At 39.7% G+C, this 20,161-nt stretch overlaps 1 protein-coding gene across 1 annotated transcript in view; it reads right to left on the reverse strand.

Moving 5' to 3' along the window:
- ryr1b (ryanodine receptor 1b (skeletal)) overlaps positions 1 to 20,161 on the reverse strand; it is an 83,285-nt gene that overhangs the window by 4,779 nt on the left and 58,345 nt on the right. The window contains 18 exon segments of the mRNA XM_051958395.1: positions 55 to 97; positions 595 to 725; positions 831 to 1,085; positions 2,141 to 2,227; positions 2,564 to 2,744; positions 3,046 to 3,131; positions 3,211 to 4,526; positions 4,612 to 4,693; positions 6,884 to 6,988; positions 7,349 to 7,477; positions 8,066 to 8,154; positions 8,443 to 8,523; positions 12,413 to 12,430; positions 12,853 to 12,926; positions 13,031 to 13,107; positions 13,893 to 13,972; positions 16,166 to 16,265; positions 19,896 to 19,958. Of these exon segments, the coding sequence (XP_051814355.1) occupies positions 55 to 97; positions 595 to 725; positions 831 to 1,085; positions 2,141 to 2,227; positions 2,564 to 2,744; positions 3,046 to 3,131; positions 3,211 to 4,526; positions 4,612 to 4,693; positions 6,884 to 6,988; positions 7,349 to 7,477; positions 8,066 to 8,154; positions 8,443 to 8,523; positions 12,413 to 12,430; positions 12,853 to 12,926; positions 13,031 to 13,107; positions 13,893 to 13,972; positions 16,166 to 16,265; positions 19,896 to 19,958 (2,997 nt within the window).

Here is a 20,161-nt window from a genome sequence, read left to right on the forward strand (position 1 = left end):
TTCACTTCTGGACATATCGCTGCAAAAACGAGGCTTCTGGGCTGAGAAACTCACCTTTCTTTTGACAAACTTGTCCCAGTAATTGTTGGGGAATGTTCTGCATCAAAAGAGAAGCACGATAATTAAAATCCTGCCTGCATGCAAAGGGTTAAAATGTTCCATTAATATTTAATGAAATGATAAAACGTATTGCTTTGTCCTTGATGTCTGTCGATCATACACAGAACACTTGGACAAAAATGCAACAGGACTGATGCCAGTGTCGTTAGCTTAATTTTGGATGTGTGAGATGATTAATTAAGGAAAATATTTTCCAAGTTTATAAAATGACAGAGCTGTGTAAAGGTTGCACTGTGGAAAAGTGGTGAGTCACCTTCATTAAGCTACTTATCAATGTGATAGGAGAAAGAGTTGGTAAAAAAAAAAAAAGCTGTCTTAATGTTGATGTGGGGGAAGGCTATAGTTTTGTCTGCTGTTGAGACTAGTCTAGGATCAGGCTGGACTAAATATGGGCTGAAATTTCTGGTTTGCTCCATAATCTGCTGTATGTTCATCCATTTATTCAGCAGTCTGATATTGTAAAAGTTCTCTTACGGAGTATTGAGCACCAATCTGTCCCACTGGCCCTTGATGTCATCGTCCTCAGGCTGCTCAGTAACATAGAGACCATCAAACTCCAGCTTTCTGGCCAGTTCTTTCTCTCTTTTGAAGATAACCAGAGGGACCTGAGGAGGATGGATGCGAACAGAAAGACACACGGCATGAATCCAGCAAGCAGACAACTAAACGGGTGGGTTTTTTTCATGCAAAGAAGAGCAAACGGCCCACACCTTGAGGCAGTTGTATCCGATGATGCAGAGGAAGGAGATGATTGTGTGGACGATACCCAAGAAAGCCATGGCTGGTTCCATGTAGCCTGTGCTCTCTTCCAGGAAGTAGTACAAAGGGCCTTCTTCATCATCGTCTTCTCCTCCGTCTTCTAAACCGGATCCGTCCTCCTCAGCACCGGAGCCTTCAAACAGGCCAGAGCCCTCAAACAGACCAGAACCCTCAAACTCCTCCTCACCTGGAGGACTGTCAGACACCTGAAGAGGTCAGACATTGAATATCAGTCCTGCAAGTCTTGTTTTTTTATTGTAACTGTGCGACATGAAACTCAAAAACCAGAGCACATACTGGAAAAAAATACTTCTAACATGAGAACAGCAGTTAAGATTCTGTCCAGGAATATTGGTGTAAAATTATATTCGAGTCAAACTCCTTAACGCACACTTAGTTTCATCTGCAATGGTGCAGTTGCGCCTCCTGCAGGTGACTGTCAGATTAGAAGTCTTGCTCAGAAACTGTATGTGTACATTTCATCCAAAGTACAAGGTGTTGCAAATAAGATCTGAAACTACAGCTAGAAAAACTAAAAACAGAACCTGATTCATCATCTATTCTAAAGTAGTCTTTTTGCAGTAATACTCAGCTCTCAGTGCTCCTGCCACGTTTGAAACACTTCCTGGAAGTCTCGTCTTGTAAACACATCAGGTGCCATTTGTGACGTGCGCAGGATCTTCTCCACTCTTTCAAAACAACAACCCTTCAGCTTGAATTCCACTCTGGAAGATTGTGTTGGAGCAGCTCAAAACTTTTAAAATGCACTGAGGCACGAGCTTGATGGCCTGTGCCACAGATTCAGTCGTTTGCATCAAATATTCTCCATCCGACAGCTTGGCATGTTACAGTATAACTTGACAGTAACAGAACAATGCTGGGGGACCAATTTGCAGTGTGAATGTGAAACAGAACGCTGAGTGTGTGCTGGGCTGTGCTGCCTTCTTTAGCCTTAAAAACTGGTTTCTGGTATATAGATTTGTAGCTGCAATCAAACTCATCATCAGTAATGATCCTTGACATGAATTCTGTGTCATTTTGGCACAGAATTTGATATTTGTTCTTAGTACAAATTAAAGTTCTACGATGAAATTGCAAATGCACACCTGCCAGTGGTCAGATTGGGACTTCTAGTGTGTGTTCTTACATGGCAGGAGCACTGGGAGCAGTGGATTGTTGCACAAGAAAAGCACTGAAGTGACTCATGGCCAAACTATAATCAGATACTTTTTTGTTGCTTGTTGTAGACAAATGTACAGACCCTGTAGAAGAGCAAGATGAAATTGAGAGCGAAGGCGATGAACAGTGCCAAGAACCGAAGGTTGTAGAAGTTTCGAGAAAGGTAGTTCTGAGGAAAGATAAAGAAATTGGCAAGATTTGAGTACAGTCTAGGTGAAAAAAAAAGCAACATTTAACTGCCTGGATCCTCTTCATTAAAATTTAAAATGGATTAGACCTAGCAGGAATACTGATCAGATCTTGATTCCTGCTGTCATGGAGTGGCCAAATATCTTCCATGAATTAATAAACAGGTAAGTATGTTTTTCATAAATAATGTTTTCAGGACCAAACTAAATGTCCAGCATTCAGGCTGAACATATCAGATTCATTTTCCAGTATCTAGATGTTCGATCATCATCTAACATGCATTTAAAAACATGCTCTGCACCAGAGAGCTGCTTACCATGAATTTAATCCTCTGAACTTCCAGCTCATTCCACAGCTCGAAGCCCTCCTCGGCGTGTTTCTTGTCCTTCTTCGCTTTGGTCTTCACGGTTTTCGTCTCCTCCTCCTCCACTGCAGGCTCTTCCTCCTTTGCTTCAGGTTCAGGCTCTGGTTTCTCTGCCTTCTCTCCATTCTCAGTGCTGGAAAAGATGCAGAGAAACTTGTGTTTTTGATAATAAAAGTGACAGATCTGTCTTCATGTGAACAGCTAATAATGGGAAAGCTTGAAGACATTTCTGCGCAGTGAATTACATCCAGTTTAAAGCTGATAAAAGCCAGCAATTAATGGTTCATGCGTAATGTGGAAGCTTTAAATCTATACACCTGTAATTGCATCTGAAATGAACAGAGCTTGTATTTTCAGCTGAGAGTGATTCAATATCAGCAGAGGACTCATTATCTCCAGTGTTGACGTTGATCTGCAACAGGCAGACTACTTACTCTGCTTTCTCAGTCTCCTGAGGAGGTTCTTCTTCATGTACTTCAGCCGTTTCCTCCTCGCCTTGTCCTCCCACTGCAGCGGCCAGCTGATGCAATGATAGTTTGTAGCCAATTAACAGTTTTATGGAGACTGTTATTAAACAGCTATTAGAAAGAACAACTCACCAGTTTCCTCTTGAGCAGCGGCGTGCCCTCTGGAGTCGGAGGTTCTTCTGTCGTCGTCTCTCCAAAGTCTCCGAGTCCACCGGGAGCATTGAAACCAGGCAGGCGTCCACCTTCCCTCTCCTCACCATCCTCCTCCTCTTCTTCTCCTTCCACAGTGTCTAAATGGTCCATTCCTCCATCTGCATCTTGGACTTCTCTGGCTCCGGGTTCAGGTGGCAGGTCGCCATGAACTTCGTCTTGTGTTGGATCCGGCATACTGGCTAGAATCTCTGTGACTGTCATCTTCTTGGCTCCCTCCACTAAGCCTCCACCAAACAGCGCCTTCCATATTAGTGTGAAGAAGCCCTTACATATACTATAGACAAATATCAGGATGCCCATCAGAATAGTGTAGATAAACGTAGCCAAGCCGATCACCATCTCCTTTATGGTCATTTTTCGGAGCTTGCGGTACTGACGCCGCAGGTTTCGGAAGGTGAACATGTTGAAGAAGTTGACGACACTCTTCAGGAAGTCTGCAAAGGCGGAGGTTGACTCCGGAGCTTCGCCCTCGCCATTGCCTTCCTCTCCTTCTCCAGACTCTCCTCCTCCTTCATCTCCTCCGCCCTCCTCCTCTTCCTCGTCGTCTTCCTCCTCTGCACCTTCTCCCTCAGGCTCGGAGATCGACGCAGCGATGTTCATCTCAAAAATGGTGTCCTCGCAGAAGTTCACAAACATCTCCATCTTCTCACTCTCGCCGCCCTCATTGACCACGTCGAAGATAAACTGCCGCTTGGACTCTCGGACCTGTGGCATCTCCCACTGGTTGCGGTTCGCCTCGCTGATCTCAAAGTAAATGCGCTCGATCTTCCTGCTGGCACCCATGATCTCAATGCGGCCGAGGAACGGGCGGAAATAGTTGAGTACGCTCTCTGCCTGCTCCAAGAAGTTCTGAAGGCGAGTGTCATGAGGTACATGCTCTGACAGATTTGTGAGAAGGACTGCGATGTTGAATCCGATGTCTTTGGCCGGCTCCTGGAAGCGATCGGCAAACTCCTCAAAGTTGATCATCTCGTTCTCATCGGCCTCTGAGCAGGAAAGGAGGAACTGAATTTCTGAAGGAGAGTACTGCTTCTGGCTGTCCATGGCCTTGGAGAAGTCCTTCTTTGAGATGAGTCCACGTGGATCAGTCACATAGTCACGGAAGGCGTCAGACGCCACGATGTCCTTGAGCTTGAGGAACATGTCGAAGAACTTGAGGATCATCTCCACGTTGCTGGAGGACTCCACCAACATGTCAACCATCTGCCTGGCAATGGTGCCGTTCACCACGTTACCTGACAGCAGAAGTTGAGTAGATCAGGATAACATAGAAGGTATGTGACAGAATGGTGAGAACATGGACTGAGATGTACATCCTACCTTCAAGTAGAGACAGAAGCATCACTACCATGTCCTTCTGCAGGTCCAACAGTTCTTTCAACAGTCCAATCTGACTCGAGTCCTGCAACAAATCCAAAACACAGCGAAATACAAACACAGCAGAGAAAACAAGTTTCTTAATGTGTGTACTGACTGAAATTTCTCATTTTATTTACATATATTACAGTTTATTTTGTGCTTCTTTTGAGACATAAGTGAAAGACGCTACCTCAGAGTGTGCTCTACTCCAAAAATGATCCTGGGTTTGCATTTTTAAATGAAGAATATGCATTTTTAACATCACAAATAGTACACTGAATATGACGGAAGGCAAGACAGACACTAGAAACACAGGCAGGAATAAGAGGAGGAGAGAAAAAGGCTCTTCTAGGGAGCATCGCCCTTTATCTGTTAAAAGAGACTGCAGGATGGGAGAATAACCATATTTGCAAACGCTGATCTTAGCAGTCCTGAAGGCCTGCACCAGCAGATAACAGCAACCACATATATTTTAGACTGCAGTCTGTAGTGGCTGTCAGGCTGGCGAAGATCTAGAGGAGAAGGGTGTGGGGACAAGCTACCGGCAAAACCGCAATTTCATATCCTGAGAACAAAAGCAGCCAAACACAGCTAAATGAACAGAAGCAAAGCCAGATGCTTGAATGCATTAAGGAGTAACAAAAAACCCCACGAAGAAGAAATAATTTAATCACAGTCTGGAATAACACCTTCAGAAAGTGGCTGAAGCTATAAGCTACACAGACTTTTTGTTGCCTGTCCTAACAATCGATAAAACTAAACCTAAAATCAAAAAAAGAATGAAGCACTGCATAAATACTTGGAAAGGCAAAGACAAACTATGAGTTACTACAGAGAGCATCCACAGAGAGCTACATGAAGATGATGCAGGTTGTTAAGTTGCTTGTTAGACAATGTGAAGCATGAGATCTGTAAAGAAGCATGAAGGGCCTGTAAATGAGATGGCGTTGGTGGGAAAACACAGATTCTTACGCCATTTCGTTGTCCAGGATCAGGGTGCATCTAACAGGGTTGCATATGAAAATAAAAATGTTACCCATCAACATTTTTACTTCGTGTTTGCATCGTCTAAGCCAGAGTATTTCATGTCAGACCATATCTTTGAATTTTAATCTTTGAGCCACCTTCTTATAAGTCTCTCTAAAACCTTTTCAAGTTCTCTGAAATTCTGTTGAAAAATGTGGACAGATGTTCGTTCTTATCTGATACAAAAACTACCTAAACCTAATTCTGATGCAAAGTGTATTCAAAATTAGATCCATGTGACAAAATATAATTACACAAATATGCAAAAATGCTTTGTAAACAGCAGTGTCAGTGGCAACCAAAACTGTCACAAAATTAGCAGGAAGCACCGCAGCTCCTTGTTAGACCAAACAGACTGCTGACACGTATCATTCAAAGCAAACGCACGCTTATCCAAAGCACGATCAAACGCTAAGCACTGGTCAGTATGAAACGAAGAGAAAGATTAAATGTATTACACAGAATCAGTAAAGTTGGAGAAAATGGAAGTAAAAGAGAGGAGAAGTAATTGTTTTATCTTCAAATTGTTTCTGCCAACCTAAATTGCGAACTTACCGGCTTATAATATTGATTAATATTTATAAGAAACATATAGGGACAACACAAAACAACAAGTAAGAAATTAAATTAAAGTGACATAATCTAACAGTACAGCAGATAAATGCATACTAATTTATCTGTTAAACATCAAATTAGACAATAACAATGATGTATTTTTAAGGTAATTGTACTTAAATGAGAAATAGCTAATTCTAAGCTTCTAAGCAAAGGAAAACAATCTTGTAAATTCTATTTTAACTTAGGTTTGATGCTAATTGAAGCTCATCTTCAACTGGACTCAAACATGTTTTAACTTCATCCAGTATGAACACTTTCCTTTCTAAAGCGACTCAGTAAAGAGGCAGAAACAATCTGACAAAGGAAAGAAGGAGGGGAGAACGCTAGTTAAGATTTTAAAACCAGCTCATTAAACAAAATAGTAATCAAATAAATACATACTTTACTCTGCAGGAACCGTGAGAGAAACAGTTCATATAATTAGTATAATCAACGTGGAAAATCAAACAATACAGATTTTTTATTAGAATAGAAAATAGTGAATTTTCTATAGAAATTATCCTTAAAATGTTCATAAAATGCACAGAAAAATATACAATAAAGCTAGAAAAAGGTTGAAAATGAATTCATTTAATGGGGCGTTTCTTACCTGAGCAAGTTTCATCATCATATGAGCAAAGACGTGCAGGAAGCCGACAACAGCGTCCCACAACCTGCTGTGGGCCAGAGACTGCTGGTTACCGGTACAGGGGCCCTGGAAGACAAAGCACAGAAAATATTCCAGTGCTGTCACCATAGAAGATTTCTTTTTGTAATTTAAAGTCAATGGTATGTCATATATTAGGAGTTATTTTCTGTTGGGACAAATGTAGCTATATCCTAACATCATACTTTGCATGAAGAAGTGCCATTTATAGTTTCATTTTGAAGAAGAAATGGGAATTCTCATCTTTTTGCTTCCTTTTTGTTGCAAATCTCAAATGTCCAGTCACTCTGTAATTTAGTCCTTAACTTGTAATGTGGACAGAGCTTAAGCTAAACCTGCAGATTTCATCCACCTTCACACAAGTGCCAATCCAACCAGGAGCTATGACTCACCTTGATTCCTTCTTACCTGGATGTACTCTGTCAGGCTGTTGAAGACCTGTTTGGCCACAGTCATTGCTTTGGAGAAATTCCTTTTACCAGGCTCATCAATGATGTCTTTTCCTGAGTAGTACCAGTAAAAATCACTGATTGACTCCTGAAAGCGGGCAAGGAGGGAAAAGAAAGACTTCAGTCTTACTAACGACTTGATTAAAGTGAGAAAAGTTTTTCCATCTATACTGTAAGTACAATTTTAGTATATAAATCGTGTCAAACTAATTCATACAAGTATCACACTGTACATAGAATCTATATTCTGTTTTGGCTATTTTTTCCCCCTTTCACTTTCCACACATTTATGGCACCATTGCCTGTCAGTAACTTTGCATCTTTTCTCTGCACTAGTTTGTGTTTTGTCCTCTCCGCAGAGATCTCATGTTTCTGATCTGCAGCTACTGGCTTTCTTTTGCTGTAGCATAATAAAATACCAATGTTTGCAAATGCATGTATGTGTGCTGGTTGGTTAAATTCTCAAAATACAGGGGGAAAAAAAAAACACCAAAGTGGGAAATGCAGCATAATGTCTGATTGTGGTGATTAAATTATCTTGGGACAATTTTCTATTTGACCATCTAAAAGTAAGTGAAAATAACTTCAGCAAAAATCATCTAAAATCTTTGCTTTTTTTGTTTTATTTGAGTGACTTGAAGCAAAGTCTAAATAAAATGAGGCATATGAAAGTGACCTGTAGTCGCAGCAGGTAGTCCACAGTGCAGATGATGACATTGATGGTCGTGGTGCTGCCTGTCTGAGTTCTCAGGTAGTTCTGGAAATCTGAGCACAGACAACAGAAAAAAAATGCACTTTGAATCACATTTGAAAGTCTAAAAATGCCCCAAAAGGTCAAATTTTACCTATCCTAGACAGAAGATGATGCATTTGCAGGATAAATGTACTGCATTTGTACATTAATTATACAAATTCTGAGCTGCCACTTCTCTACAAGACATAGCAATTCACTGCCTTTAACAGTAAGCGAGTGCGGCGCTCTCCTTGGTGGAAGGTCACTAAAACCCGGACTGACGTTTGGTAAAGAGACGCTTCTGTTCTTCATTCACTCACCGTTATTATGGCCCTCACAAAGAAGCTGCAGGAAGCGGAAGAGGTCACATGTAAATTCATCGTCTGCCATCACTTTCTCATCTGGGCAGAGCAGCAGAGGACATGAAAATTAATCCGTGCAAGAGAAGGTTTCGACAGTCCCAGTAAAAAGAATATAGGAGAAATGCAATTTTGCTGTGTTATTCTGTTAGAATACACAGTAGAAAACCAAATTTAGCACAACAAATTAGGAGTATTAAGGTTAAAGGTTATTTTCAAGGTATTGAAAGGAAAAAAACACAATTTTTAGTTCTAGTTAAAAGAAAAAAATCCATCTAATTTAAAATTTACTACTCCTATAAGTGGCATTTATTGTTTATTTTTGCTTTGGAATATTTAGTTAATAGCAATATAATAATACAATAGTAATTTGACCAATTACAGGTCAAATTGTCCAAGACGCTTTGTTCTGTAAAGTGTCGAGACAATTTGACCTGTAACTGGTGCTATATAAATAAAATTGAATTCAGCTGAATACAGTAGAAACAAGCATACAAAATACTGGTAAGAAGCTTTATTTTAATGAGTTAATTTGTAAAGTGTCATAAGTTCTAATAATCATCATTTAGACAAGAAAAATAACTCCTCATAATATTGTCTTTAATATACTAAAGGCAAACTTTTTACAGAATCATTTTTCTCAAACTACAGCAATACAGATTCATTTTCTAAAGAACAAAACAAAAAAAAATCCACATCAACAAAAACAAGGAAAACTATATTTGGAGTCAAAAAATCCAATAGTTTTCTCTTATTTTATAAAAAAATACAGTTAATTTGAAACCAAATAATTTGTTAAAATGAACGGTTTAAGCAGATTATATAGATTAGATTTGTAAATTAACTGTGTTAATTAAGAATCTGCACTGGTGAAATGGTGATAATGGGAAACCAAATTTATATTGCACACCTAAAATACACACTTAACACTGCAAAATTTAGATTTAGTACATTACTGATAAGTAAAGATCCTTTTTTCAGCAACATAAAACTAAAGCACGTAGTGTGTGATGACGGTGAGGGACATTAGTGTACTTGTATGTGTACAGTATGAATGTGGGGGTGCACACACATGGACTGAGAAAACAGTAAAATGGTGAGTACCATCACCTCGTACCATTCTCCTGCTTTCATTAGCATGTTAGTGAAAACCACAAAGACCTCTGAGTCTCCGACCATTTGTCAGCTGGAGGCTTCTGCAGTGACTCCTGTCCCTCTACAAAACTAGCTGTCTACATCTTTTGTACATAAAAACTGGGATGGACATCGGAACAAACATCAGTCACATCACACTGAAGTGGACATGGGAAACAGATAAATGGGCACACAAAATCAGGGAAGAACAAATAAAAATACATCTGAGGAAGCACTGGTGACACAGATGTTGACACAAATACAGAAACGTCAAGTCACACTGTCATGCAGGACAGATCTACTGAACTCTGCAAACTCCAGTTAGCCACGAGTACGGATGTTGGTGGGAAAAAAAAAAAACACTCAGTACACAGTAATGTATATCGAATGCTGGAAAATGCACAGTAGCTGTTGTCAGGGTGGAAATAAAGGCTGAAACTAAAGTGAATTAAGAAGGTTACAGGAACTGAATAGCTTTTTGTAGTTGCACTAGATCACACTTAGATTAACTCTATAAGCATGCCATCAGATATTTTATATAAACGTCTTACTCAAAAAATTGCACAAGCATGCTCAGATTTAATCACGACCGCACATGAACAGAACATAAAACCGCAACGGAGGGATGCTGGGATTTTTATTTTCCTAACAATCACGGACACCATACTGCTGTCATCATGGTGAGTCACCAGGTCATTAATGCAAAACAGGACACGATTCAGCAACAGCTAAAGTAAGACTTCATTTAAAACTATTTAAAAATTGTGATTTCATTATTCCCTCATTGTCAGTTACCGCATCTTGGTACATTAAGCTGATTGATCATTCTGCCTCATTTCACCAAATAACCCATGTCTGACCATGTTCAATTTGACTGTTTTTTACTAATATTGGTGAATATTGATGGAGGTGAACATGTGTAACTGCTATTGGAGTGGTTTCACCACCATACCTGCTCAACAACTGCACTGATAAGGGCTATAAATGCAAGAAACAGAATTTCAATCATGTTTTTCCTCATACAGTATACCTCTGACTGGCACCAAGCTCCAACTGTGCTTCTCACAAGCCATAAATTCAGCCTCTTGGGGTGAAAAATAAAGGTTTTATGGTTGGTGGAATACTGGTGCAGACAGAAATACGGACATTTTTTCACTAAATTTGAACAATCATGTAACTAGTGTAGGAGCCATATGTGAGTGCTGTGGTATGTGTATGCACCTCTCATTGACGGACAGGTGAGGGACGGGTCACTTTCGGTGTGATCAGTGTTGATTATGATGGCACTCAGCTGGTCTCCTCAGGTGGCGTTTGTTGCACATGGTGTGGGGTGAGCAGCGGGAGCGAAACCTTTCGTTGACCGCAATTTTATTGTGTTGTTTTATGTTTTTACCGTTAGCGATGGATTTGAAACTGAAATAAAGATTAGAGAAATTAAAACGGAAATGTGGAGTGCGCGTCAACAACTTTTTCTCCTGTGTTCAGCCCACTGCGGCCGATTGCTTTTTTCTTTAAAAGTTGGCCGCAATAACTAGTGTATGTATTCTACTTCAGTAGGGTTGTACCATTAGAGACCACATGTGCATAATTAATGAACCTGCAAAATTTCAGGACTCAACACTGCATTATTCCTCAATTTACTGCTCCACAGATTGGTGCAATGGTGCAAAAATCAACGTGACCCCACTCTTCTTTAGATCCCTTTGCAAACACATCTGCCACGGAGGGTGCCATGTTGTTCTATTGCCAACATTTGCACACAGAATTTATTTAGCTTATTTTTATTATATTATTATTATTTCTTATTTCATATTTTGTTTTATCTCATTTGATTTGTTTCAGTTGTGTGAAGGGAGTTCGCAAAATAGGATTTTCATCACTCAGGGTAACCACTGTGTTTCTGCTGTGTGTATGACAAAAAAGTTCTTGAACCTTCTCTAGGAATTTGTAACTGAACTAACATTAACTGTGACATGTTCAAAATATACACAGAAAAAAAACCTGACAAATATGAGAAAATCAGACGTGAACTTTTTTTAAAAATGTGAATTCAGGTGGAATGACCCAGACAGAATTATGTACAAAATATATTTTAAATGTAAAACTGACCTAAAATAGGTTATAGTAATGGTGGAAAAAAGCAGCTAATCTGGAATTTTAGTTTACTATCACATCTTGGCTGTGTGCAACAAGTATGCAAGCAGTTAAACATTATGACCTAATGTTCCAGAGAAAAAATGAAAATTATTAGAAGTTACTGTGAGGATTTATGCAACGGCTTTTGTCTGACTGTGAGGGTCAACCCTAAACTGAAGTGGCGAGCTACATTTGAATGATGCAAATCAGAGAAACACAGAGTTTTAAAGGTTCCTAATGCTGCTGCAATTCATTTCAGTTTCTAGGTCACAGGCTTCAGTATCTGAGACAAAAAGCGGGAGAGGATTATTGAGGTTACTGCATTTCCTTCCCAGCGATCAGTCACGAGACTGAGATTGTTGGAGTTACAGTAGATCTGTGATAAAACACTCAAGGATGGAAATTAACCTTTACAGTCCTTTCCAAAGGGAAAAATGCAGCGATACAGCAGCATGTGTATCACCACCATGTTTCCATTAGAACGTAACAGTGGAAGAGCGTCTGTAAAGGTTAATTACACTGGTTCCTTGGGTGTGAAATGAATGCATATTTAGTTCACAGCAAGGAAAAGTCTAGTCAGGTGATTGAGAGCTAAAAGAGACAGAGAGACAGAAAAGGAGGGAAAGAAAGAGAAAATATATCACAGCAAAGTTTCATTTACCACGTTCTAGCTTCTTATCTGAGAACCGTGAGAGCCGCAAATTGACGGGTGGGAAGGACATGGGCATGAGGGGCAAAGGGTTGAAACGACGGGCAAAGTGAACAAGATGTAGAGGGGGAAGAGAAAAACAAAGAGAGACGAAGTGAGTCCAGAAATCTCATGGCTGTCAGTGGATGATCAACAGTTCAACATTCATCAACAGTCAGTGTTGTGACTAACACGAGTGCGTCATCGCTCAAAGATACCAAACATGGAAACGTACCTGCAACCAGGCATCCAAAAACACAGAGACACATAAGAACAGAGTACACACTGGAACTAGAAAAGTGTTGCATTACTATATCACAAGTTGACGCAAAGAAAAGGGAAGACAACAAAGTTATGTGGTGTACACGTGTGTGCACTGTGTTGTGTCTTAGGAAGATGTAGATCAAACTCACTGGTGCCCTCCTCTGAAACCATCCCAAGTCCTTCAGCCTTATTCTGTCTCTCAAAAGCGTTCAAGTCCAAAACGCTGCAAACGATAAAGATTTAAAATGAGAATAGAACAGATTTTTGACGAAACCATATTAAAATCTCAACAATAAAAGGCAAGTTGACGGCACAAACGTCACAAACCTGCAGGTCTGCATGAGAGCCTGCACGCTAAGGAAGAATCCCACATCCTTTTTATCCTTCAGATAGTCCAGCATTCTCTGCACACAGATAAGACAGAAACTTGACAAATTTTCTTCAAAAACAGCAGCAATCTACTAAAGATGTTAAGACACATAGCTGTGAAAAAAGTTTACGTAAACATTTAAAGCTATGTATATCACAGCAGTATTGAGTTTCCATTAACTTTTTATAATAGAATCAATAAACAAATGTGTCTTGTCACAAAAAATGGTTCTTTCATAGATTTATTATAGGTCCTCCAGAAATATAACAAAATCTGCTGGGTCGAAAATATACAGTCAGTCACTGGAAAGGTCAGTTTTGATGATGTAAAAAGCTATGTTAGTCCATTATTGTGGCCTCTTAACTTAATTTCTTCATTTCAATTGACTACAGCTGCCGACTCCTCTGAGCCAAATTAAATAAGGCCTATTTTATTCACTCATTAGACTCAGCCACAAACAATACAGTGACAAAGTCTCAGGAGCTCAGCAAAGCCTAGAAAAAGAAATCAGCAAAGCTAATATTTGCTTAAATGTTCTTTTGCTATTTTTACCTCAGCTCAGCACTTTCGCTAGCCATCTACAAGCTAATCTATGAAAGAACCAAAATTCATTTTTTTGTGACAAAAAATTAAAAGTTACAGGGTTCAAAGCTCAATACTGCCATGACACAAGCGGACATAAGCTTTCAGTCAGATGCAGATGTACAGTTGTACTGAAAAAGAATATTTGGTTTAGCTTCTTTTTCAAGCTTAATAGCCAAAACCACTGAAAATATAATTGCTGTAAATCTCAGTAGAAGTCGTGAAGGGCGTCTTTACCTGCTGCACGTCACTGTTGCCTCCGTTGAGGATGGAGATTCCCAGTTTGAGTGTTGAAGAAACCATGGCTCCTGGTTCACCTGAAACAAGCAGAGACACTAAAGATGAGAAAATTTGTCGCAAAACAAACAACTAGGATTAGTTTGGATAATCTTTAATGTCTCTGAGGAGCCGTTTGGTTTGCATACACGAGTCAATACAACCATTTAAAGAAGCCATCATCATAAAGTTGCAACGAGCTTTAAAAGCAGAAAGTCCATCAATCCTTGGCTATAAAGTGTTTGTGCAACAGCAACTTGGCCAACTGATGCTGAAAAAAATTATGCGATATAATTTTATTTGGGTTCATCATAAGGCATTTTTTAAACTAAACGTCCCTGTAACTTGACATTATCGATTCCTCTGCTAAGATGAGGTCTGAGGCTGGTTTGTTTGTCTGTCTATTAGCAGAATTATGCATAAACCACTAAACTGAATTTCTTGAAAGTTGCTGGAGAGGTTGCCAAATGAAGAACCCATTCAAATTTGGCAGGGATTTCTGTTTTTCACAACAATAAAAACAGAGATGTAGCAGCGACCTTGGCGGAGGATGCAGCCTCAGACGATCCTTCCAATTTTTTAACCCTCAAGCGACCAAGCTATTTTAGCGACTAAAATGACCGACTGGGGTCATTTATGACCCCACTATATTTTACACAGGAATATGTCTACTTTATTGCCTCTTTTTGTGCTTTCTTACCTGTTCCACTCCACTGCATTTTAAGATGGATATTCTAAAATAACCTTCTTTTATTATTCATGGATTTTAATCATTTTTGACTCAGAGCTAAAGTAAAACCATATAAACAATATGATGCATTGTAAGAACGCAATAACACTTATTTAGACACGCTTTGTCTGCCACTTCTTTTAAAACTTTATTCCTTTTATTTCCTCAATAGTAAATCAAAAACACATAAAAACTAAATCTACACAAACATCTTGTCTGTATGTGTGCAATGTAACATGCAGAGAAGCATTTAGATTAGGGGCGGCTGTGGCTCAGGTGGCAGAGCCATTCATCCAATCCAAGACACTTTACCCACCTTACCTCCTGTGCTGCCACTTACACTGGTGTATGAATGTGTATGCTGTGTAATGTTGGTGGTGGTCAGAGGGGTTGTGGGAGTGGATTGGCAGCCAGTCAGTCTGCCCCAGGGCAGCTGTGGCTAAAAATGTAGGTCTGCCAGCTATAGTGCACTGCAAAACACTGAAATATAGCAATTAGAGGTAAAAATAAATAAATAAAACTAAGGCCTACAATAGTGAAAAACCTATACATCTTTCTGGGGTCATAAGTGACCCCAGACAAGTTTCCATTATCCTTGTCACACCAGTTGGCCGATCTCTACAAAAAACTATGAGCAGCTGTAGGACAAGTAGATTGACAAATTCATGGTAGGAAACATTTTTCAGACAAAAGATATAAAAACGGCAAATATAATTATATGGCTGGGGTCATAAATGACCTCACTCGGTCGCTTGAGGGTTAATATCTCTGCACTGACATTAGCAGAGGTGGGTAAAATAAATTAACCTAGACAGGCACCCAGTCGATAAAAACAAACGCACATGGCGTTATCTGTCAAAATAACACAAAATAACAGCATAGCGGCCCTAATGACAGCGTAATCTTTTAAACTGACAGTGTAACGGCCCGTTACGTCAGCGTAACGGGCCGTTACGCTGAAATGCGCTGGCGAGAACACTGGAAAAGACTACTCAAGTACTGAGTAACTGTTTGATTGTAATGTCCGATTTACTTTTTAGAACTGAGATCAGACAGACAAAAATGTAAAATAATGTGCAAATTCTGCTATTTCTAAATAATAAAATAAAGCAAAAATAAGCAACATCTTTGCAAAATGACATGTTAAAGCACAAGAAACAAAAATGTCCAAATCTCAGTTTTTCACAACATAAAGCTTTAGAAACAAGTACCTGTAGTAAGGTAACATTTGTATGTTTGAACAGTGAAAACTACCAGTGACAGGATGTACTGTATTTAACTTCCCTCCAAATGGCACAGGCTGAGTAGATAGAAAATAATATAACTAGGGCTGGACCCCAAAATCCAAATACTTGGAATGGGAAATGACAAATAAGGCAAAAGCTATGGCTAAGATTAGGGCAGTCTATAACAGCACAATTTCACACAATAAAATGTCCACACAGACAAAACAAAACTTGAACGCGAGAGTAATCGCGCAGGCAGAGGAGGGTGGAGGATCTACCTTTGCAGGCGCTGATCATCTGCAGCACCATCTCTGCAGCCCCACGGTTGTGCAGACGGGACTGCTGGTACAGAAGCCTCTGTTTCTCCATCTCCTTTTCCTGTGGAGCAGAGCAGAAGCGACACAGCTGTAACCCTGCCAACACGAGCTGCACTGCCCCCCGCACTCACTCACACACACAAACACACTGCTAGCCTATTTAGGATCCACTAACTGCTCCTAATAAACCCGATTACAGCTAAAGATGATGATGGACACGACATCCCAGTTTGAGAAAGATTAACTCAACTTCAATTATTGGCAAAATTTCAAATTCATGTGTAATATTTTGATTACATGTTCACTGTTTTTTGCTTTAATGTACAATATTGTCAATGTAATGTCTAATAATATGTAATATTATTAGACATAATATTATAATTAATAATTATAATTATTATTATAATTAATTAATATTATAGATGTAATATCTCCTTTTCATCTCATTTTTCAGGTGCGATAATTCGTTACGGTGCGATAAAACTTTAAAACTATAATTGCCAGCATTACTTTTTTTACTATTATCTAGCCTGGCTTTAGCTTACTTATTTTGTTTCAGCATTGAACTGTACTTTTAGTCACAATTATCTTATGTCATTTAGTTTTTTCTGAGGAATATATTGCACAAGAATTTCCTTCAGCGTAAACAAATTTTTATCTTATCTTTATAATAATTTCATTTCCATCCACTTCAGTGATATTTAGCACAAATATTTTAAAGTGGAAGCACCTACAGAAACTCAATTAGCAATACACCATAAGAATTGTTACATTTATTAGCTATTTATTGACAAATACTTCTTGTATTTCATCAAACTTGAGTCTATGACTTGCTAGTAAATAAAAACATATGCATTCAAGATAAACTCAATACAAGGCCGTATTATTAGGAAAAATTACTCTGACAAACTGGATAAGGAAGATACAGTTTGTAAAGAACACAGACTTTACGTTTTTCGTATTTTTTTCTTAGCTGGGCTTGCTGCAAATCCAAATTAAGCGACCTGATTCACCTGCTTTTTACTCCAATGTGGAACTCCAGTTTTGTCTTGTTCTGGTTAATTTCATACTCTTGATCATCCGGTTGACTTAATTTTAATCACGTATTTCATCCTGCATCTTCGTATCCTGAATGTGTTTACACTGTAGCAATATCAATAAAATAAAAGAGAAATTCGACTTATTCTTGGTTCTGTTTTGGGACCATTCAAGACACACACATTCTCTTCCACCGGAACGAAATGTGTATTAGTGATGGAGACTGTTATTCCAGCTCTTGACATCCTCCAGAGGCGCAAACATTCAGTGGCAGCAAACACTTCTTCCCAAAGCAGAACACACAACTTCACACACACACTTCCTAGGAAGCACCAGCAGTTGGTCTGAGTAACACGGCATGCAAACCCTGCTTCCAACAGAACAGTTTAGGGTTGTTCTACCGTATAGCCTGAAAGTCGTACAGTTAGGCTACTTGCAGCAGCAGTGTGCGACTCATGTCTGCTTTTAGAGGACTTTCACTGTGAGTGGTCACAGCATAAAAAGCACCAGATGTTCAGGGCAACACCTGCTCTGTTGAGTAACTAATGTTACCCTGAACATCTGTGCTTTTCTTTTTGTGACATCAGTGTGGGAAAAAGGATTTCAATCGGCAAAATTTATAATTTTAGGGAAAATTACATGAATGTCTTTGGAGATGCTGTTTACTATTAAACATAAAATGCACTGTTTTGAATTCATCATGAACATTCCTACAGAATACTACACTGTGTGGTGCAATGCTGTCATATTTACTGCTGCTGCATAATAAAGAGCTCTACTTCACTGCTGTTCCCACTACACTGTATTTCACAGTTCTATATACTACGACAGTGCAGTGGAGTACAAATGCTACCGTACAGCTGCTATGAACAACCATCCTGTTGACAAAAGAGGTTAGATTTGACCCTCCCGCTGCACACCATGCATAAAGCCCCACCCAAAGCACCCACAACTGTATCTACCCCTCCCTCCGCCCCCCTCCCTCCCTCATAAGCCTGACATGTAGAAGAAATGATGCAAAAGACTTTTCTCTGGTTACAGAGGTTCTGCTCATCACTGGAGCAAATCGTGTGTCTTTATGGAGAGACTGTGAGTGGTGATGTGTGTGCGTGCATCTGGATGATTGTGTGCTTGCATGAGTTCTGAGACAGTATGTGTTCGGCTGACTGTGCAGGCTTTTACTGTAGTCCGTGGTGAGCACAGAGAGGGAGACTGGTCCAATGCAGAGGAAAGTAAAGACAAACAAAATCGGTTAATTGTCAGTCGTTCGGAAAGCTGACGTTATCGGGTGAGTCCATGTGGGTGAACACAGCGAAATTAGCAGGTGAGAACGGGAGGTGTGAGTCGGGGAGGAAAAAGGTGGTGCGAGTCCGGGAGAGAGACTGACCACAAACACACAAGATCAACACAAGAGGGCTAGTTTTACTGTTAGGAGACCTGCTCCACGGTGGGATTACTGATATCAGTTTTTTAAAAATGTTAAGTCTCAAAAGGCAAGTGCACATATTTTCTAAAAGGGAATAATTATAATGCTTAGCAAAAAAAATCTTATTAAATCTGCACTGTCCATAGGAATCACAGTCCTGTTATCACACTTGAACTTGTTTTATGCATCTTATCCAGGTTGTTTTCTCCTGACTAGATCCCTGCTTGAGTCGTATCCACTCTCAGACATACATCGCTTTGGATAAAAGTGTCTGCTAAATGAAATTGTAGAAATTTTAGACTTGTAGCAAATAAAAAATAAACTAAAATCAGTAAATTTAACCAACTAAGAGCATTTTTACATTACATAAAGGAATTTACAGTGCAAATAGGTGTAACGCTACCCTCCAAAAAAAGCAACTGATCTCTATAGCTACAATATCACAGTGTCCAAACCTGTCTCTTATGGCAAAAACATCTTTATAGTTAGAAGTCACCAGCCGTACTGCGGGGTTAATTTATGAATTACATGTTTAAGATTCTGATAGATGTATAAACATACAAAAAAAGTGATGGTTTCTTGTTTGATTGTTAACCATATATAATTATTGCAGCATTTTGTCAAGATGTTTATTATTATTCCTCCTGTGTTAATATCATATTTTACTTTAATGCACTGGTTTTAACCAGATCACATGTAAATTTGTTTGCCTGCTGCTGTACTTTCTCGGATAACTGGTAGAAAAGCTACACCATGCTACGATGCTGTCATTTTCAATAGTCAGTCGACTCTTTAAAACACACATCAAGCTTCAAAACTGTGATTCTGAAATTAACCACCTAGCCAAGCCTCAGGGGGGGTTGTTTTTAACCTGGGATTCATTTTGTTGTCTTTAGCTGCACAGTCTCTCTGCACTCAAGTCATGCAATTTAGGGGGAAAAGACAAATTGAGTCTGCAACGTCGATCCTACTGAGTCCAGCAAAGGCATGCACAGGTCAGTCCACCACAGCAGGAAGTAGACACGTGGTGTGAGTGAACGAGAGAGAGAGAGAGAAAGAGAGGCAGGAAGAGAAAGGAGAGGAATGTAGTAGCAGAAGTGGGGTGGGGGGGGGATGTGCCGAGTGTGGTGTCCTGGTGTGGTCACTCAGTGAGTGGGGAGATGCTTCTCCGCTGACTCCCCTGTCTCCCATCCCCTGGTCCCCCCATACCATCTCTGTCTGTCGCACCTCAAAGGATGGCTCCTCCCCCTCCTGTTCTCCCCCTTCGTCCTCCTCACCAATGTGGCAGCTCTGAGGGAAGACGACAGAGGAGTCAAGGACTGAGTACAAGATCGCATCAGATTTAAGAGCCTCAGATCGCATCAGATTTAAGAGCCGTAGTGTTTCACATAATAATGCTGTGTTAACCCTCTGAACTCCAAAGTTTAGGGGCTTTTTTTGCTCACTGTGGGCTCACATTTTTCTGCAATATAAAGTCCTGCACCTCTATGGAA

The sequence above is a fragment of the Acanthochromis polyacanthus genome, chromosome 13, assembly GCF_021347895.1.
Source record: "Acanthochromis polyacanthus isolate Apoly-LR-REF ecotype Palm Island chromosome 13, KAUST_Apoly_ChrSc, whole genome shotgun sequence".
NCBI lineage: Eukaryota > Metazoa > Chordata > Actinopteri > Pomacentridae > Acanthochromis > Acanthochromis polyacanthus.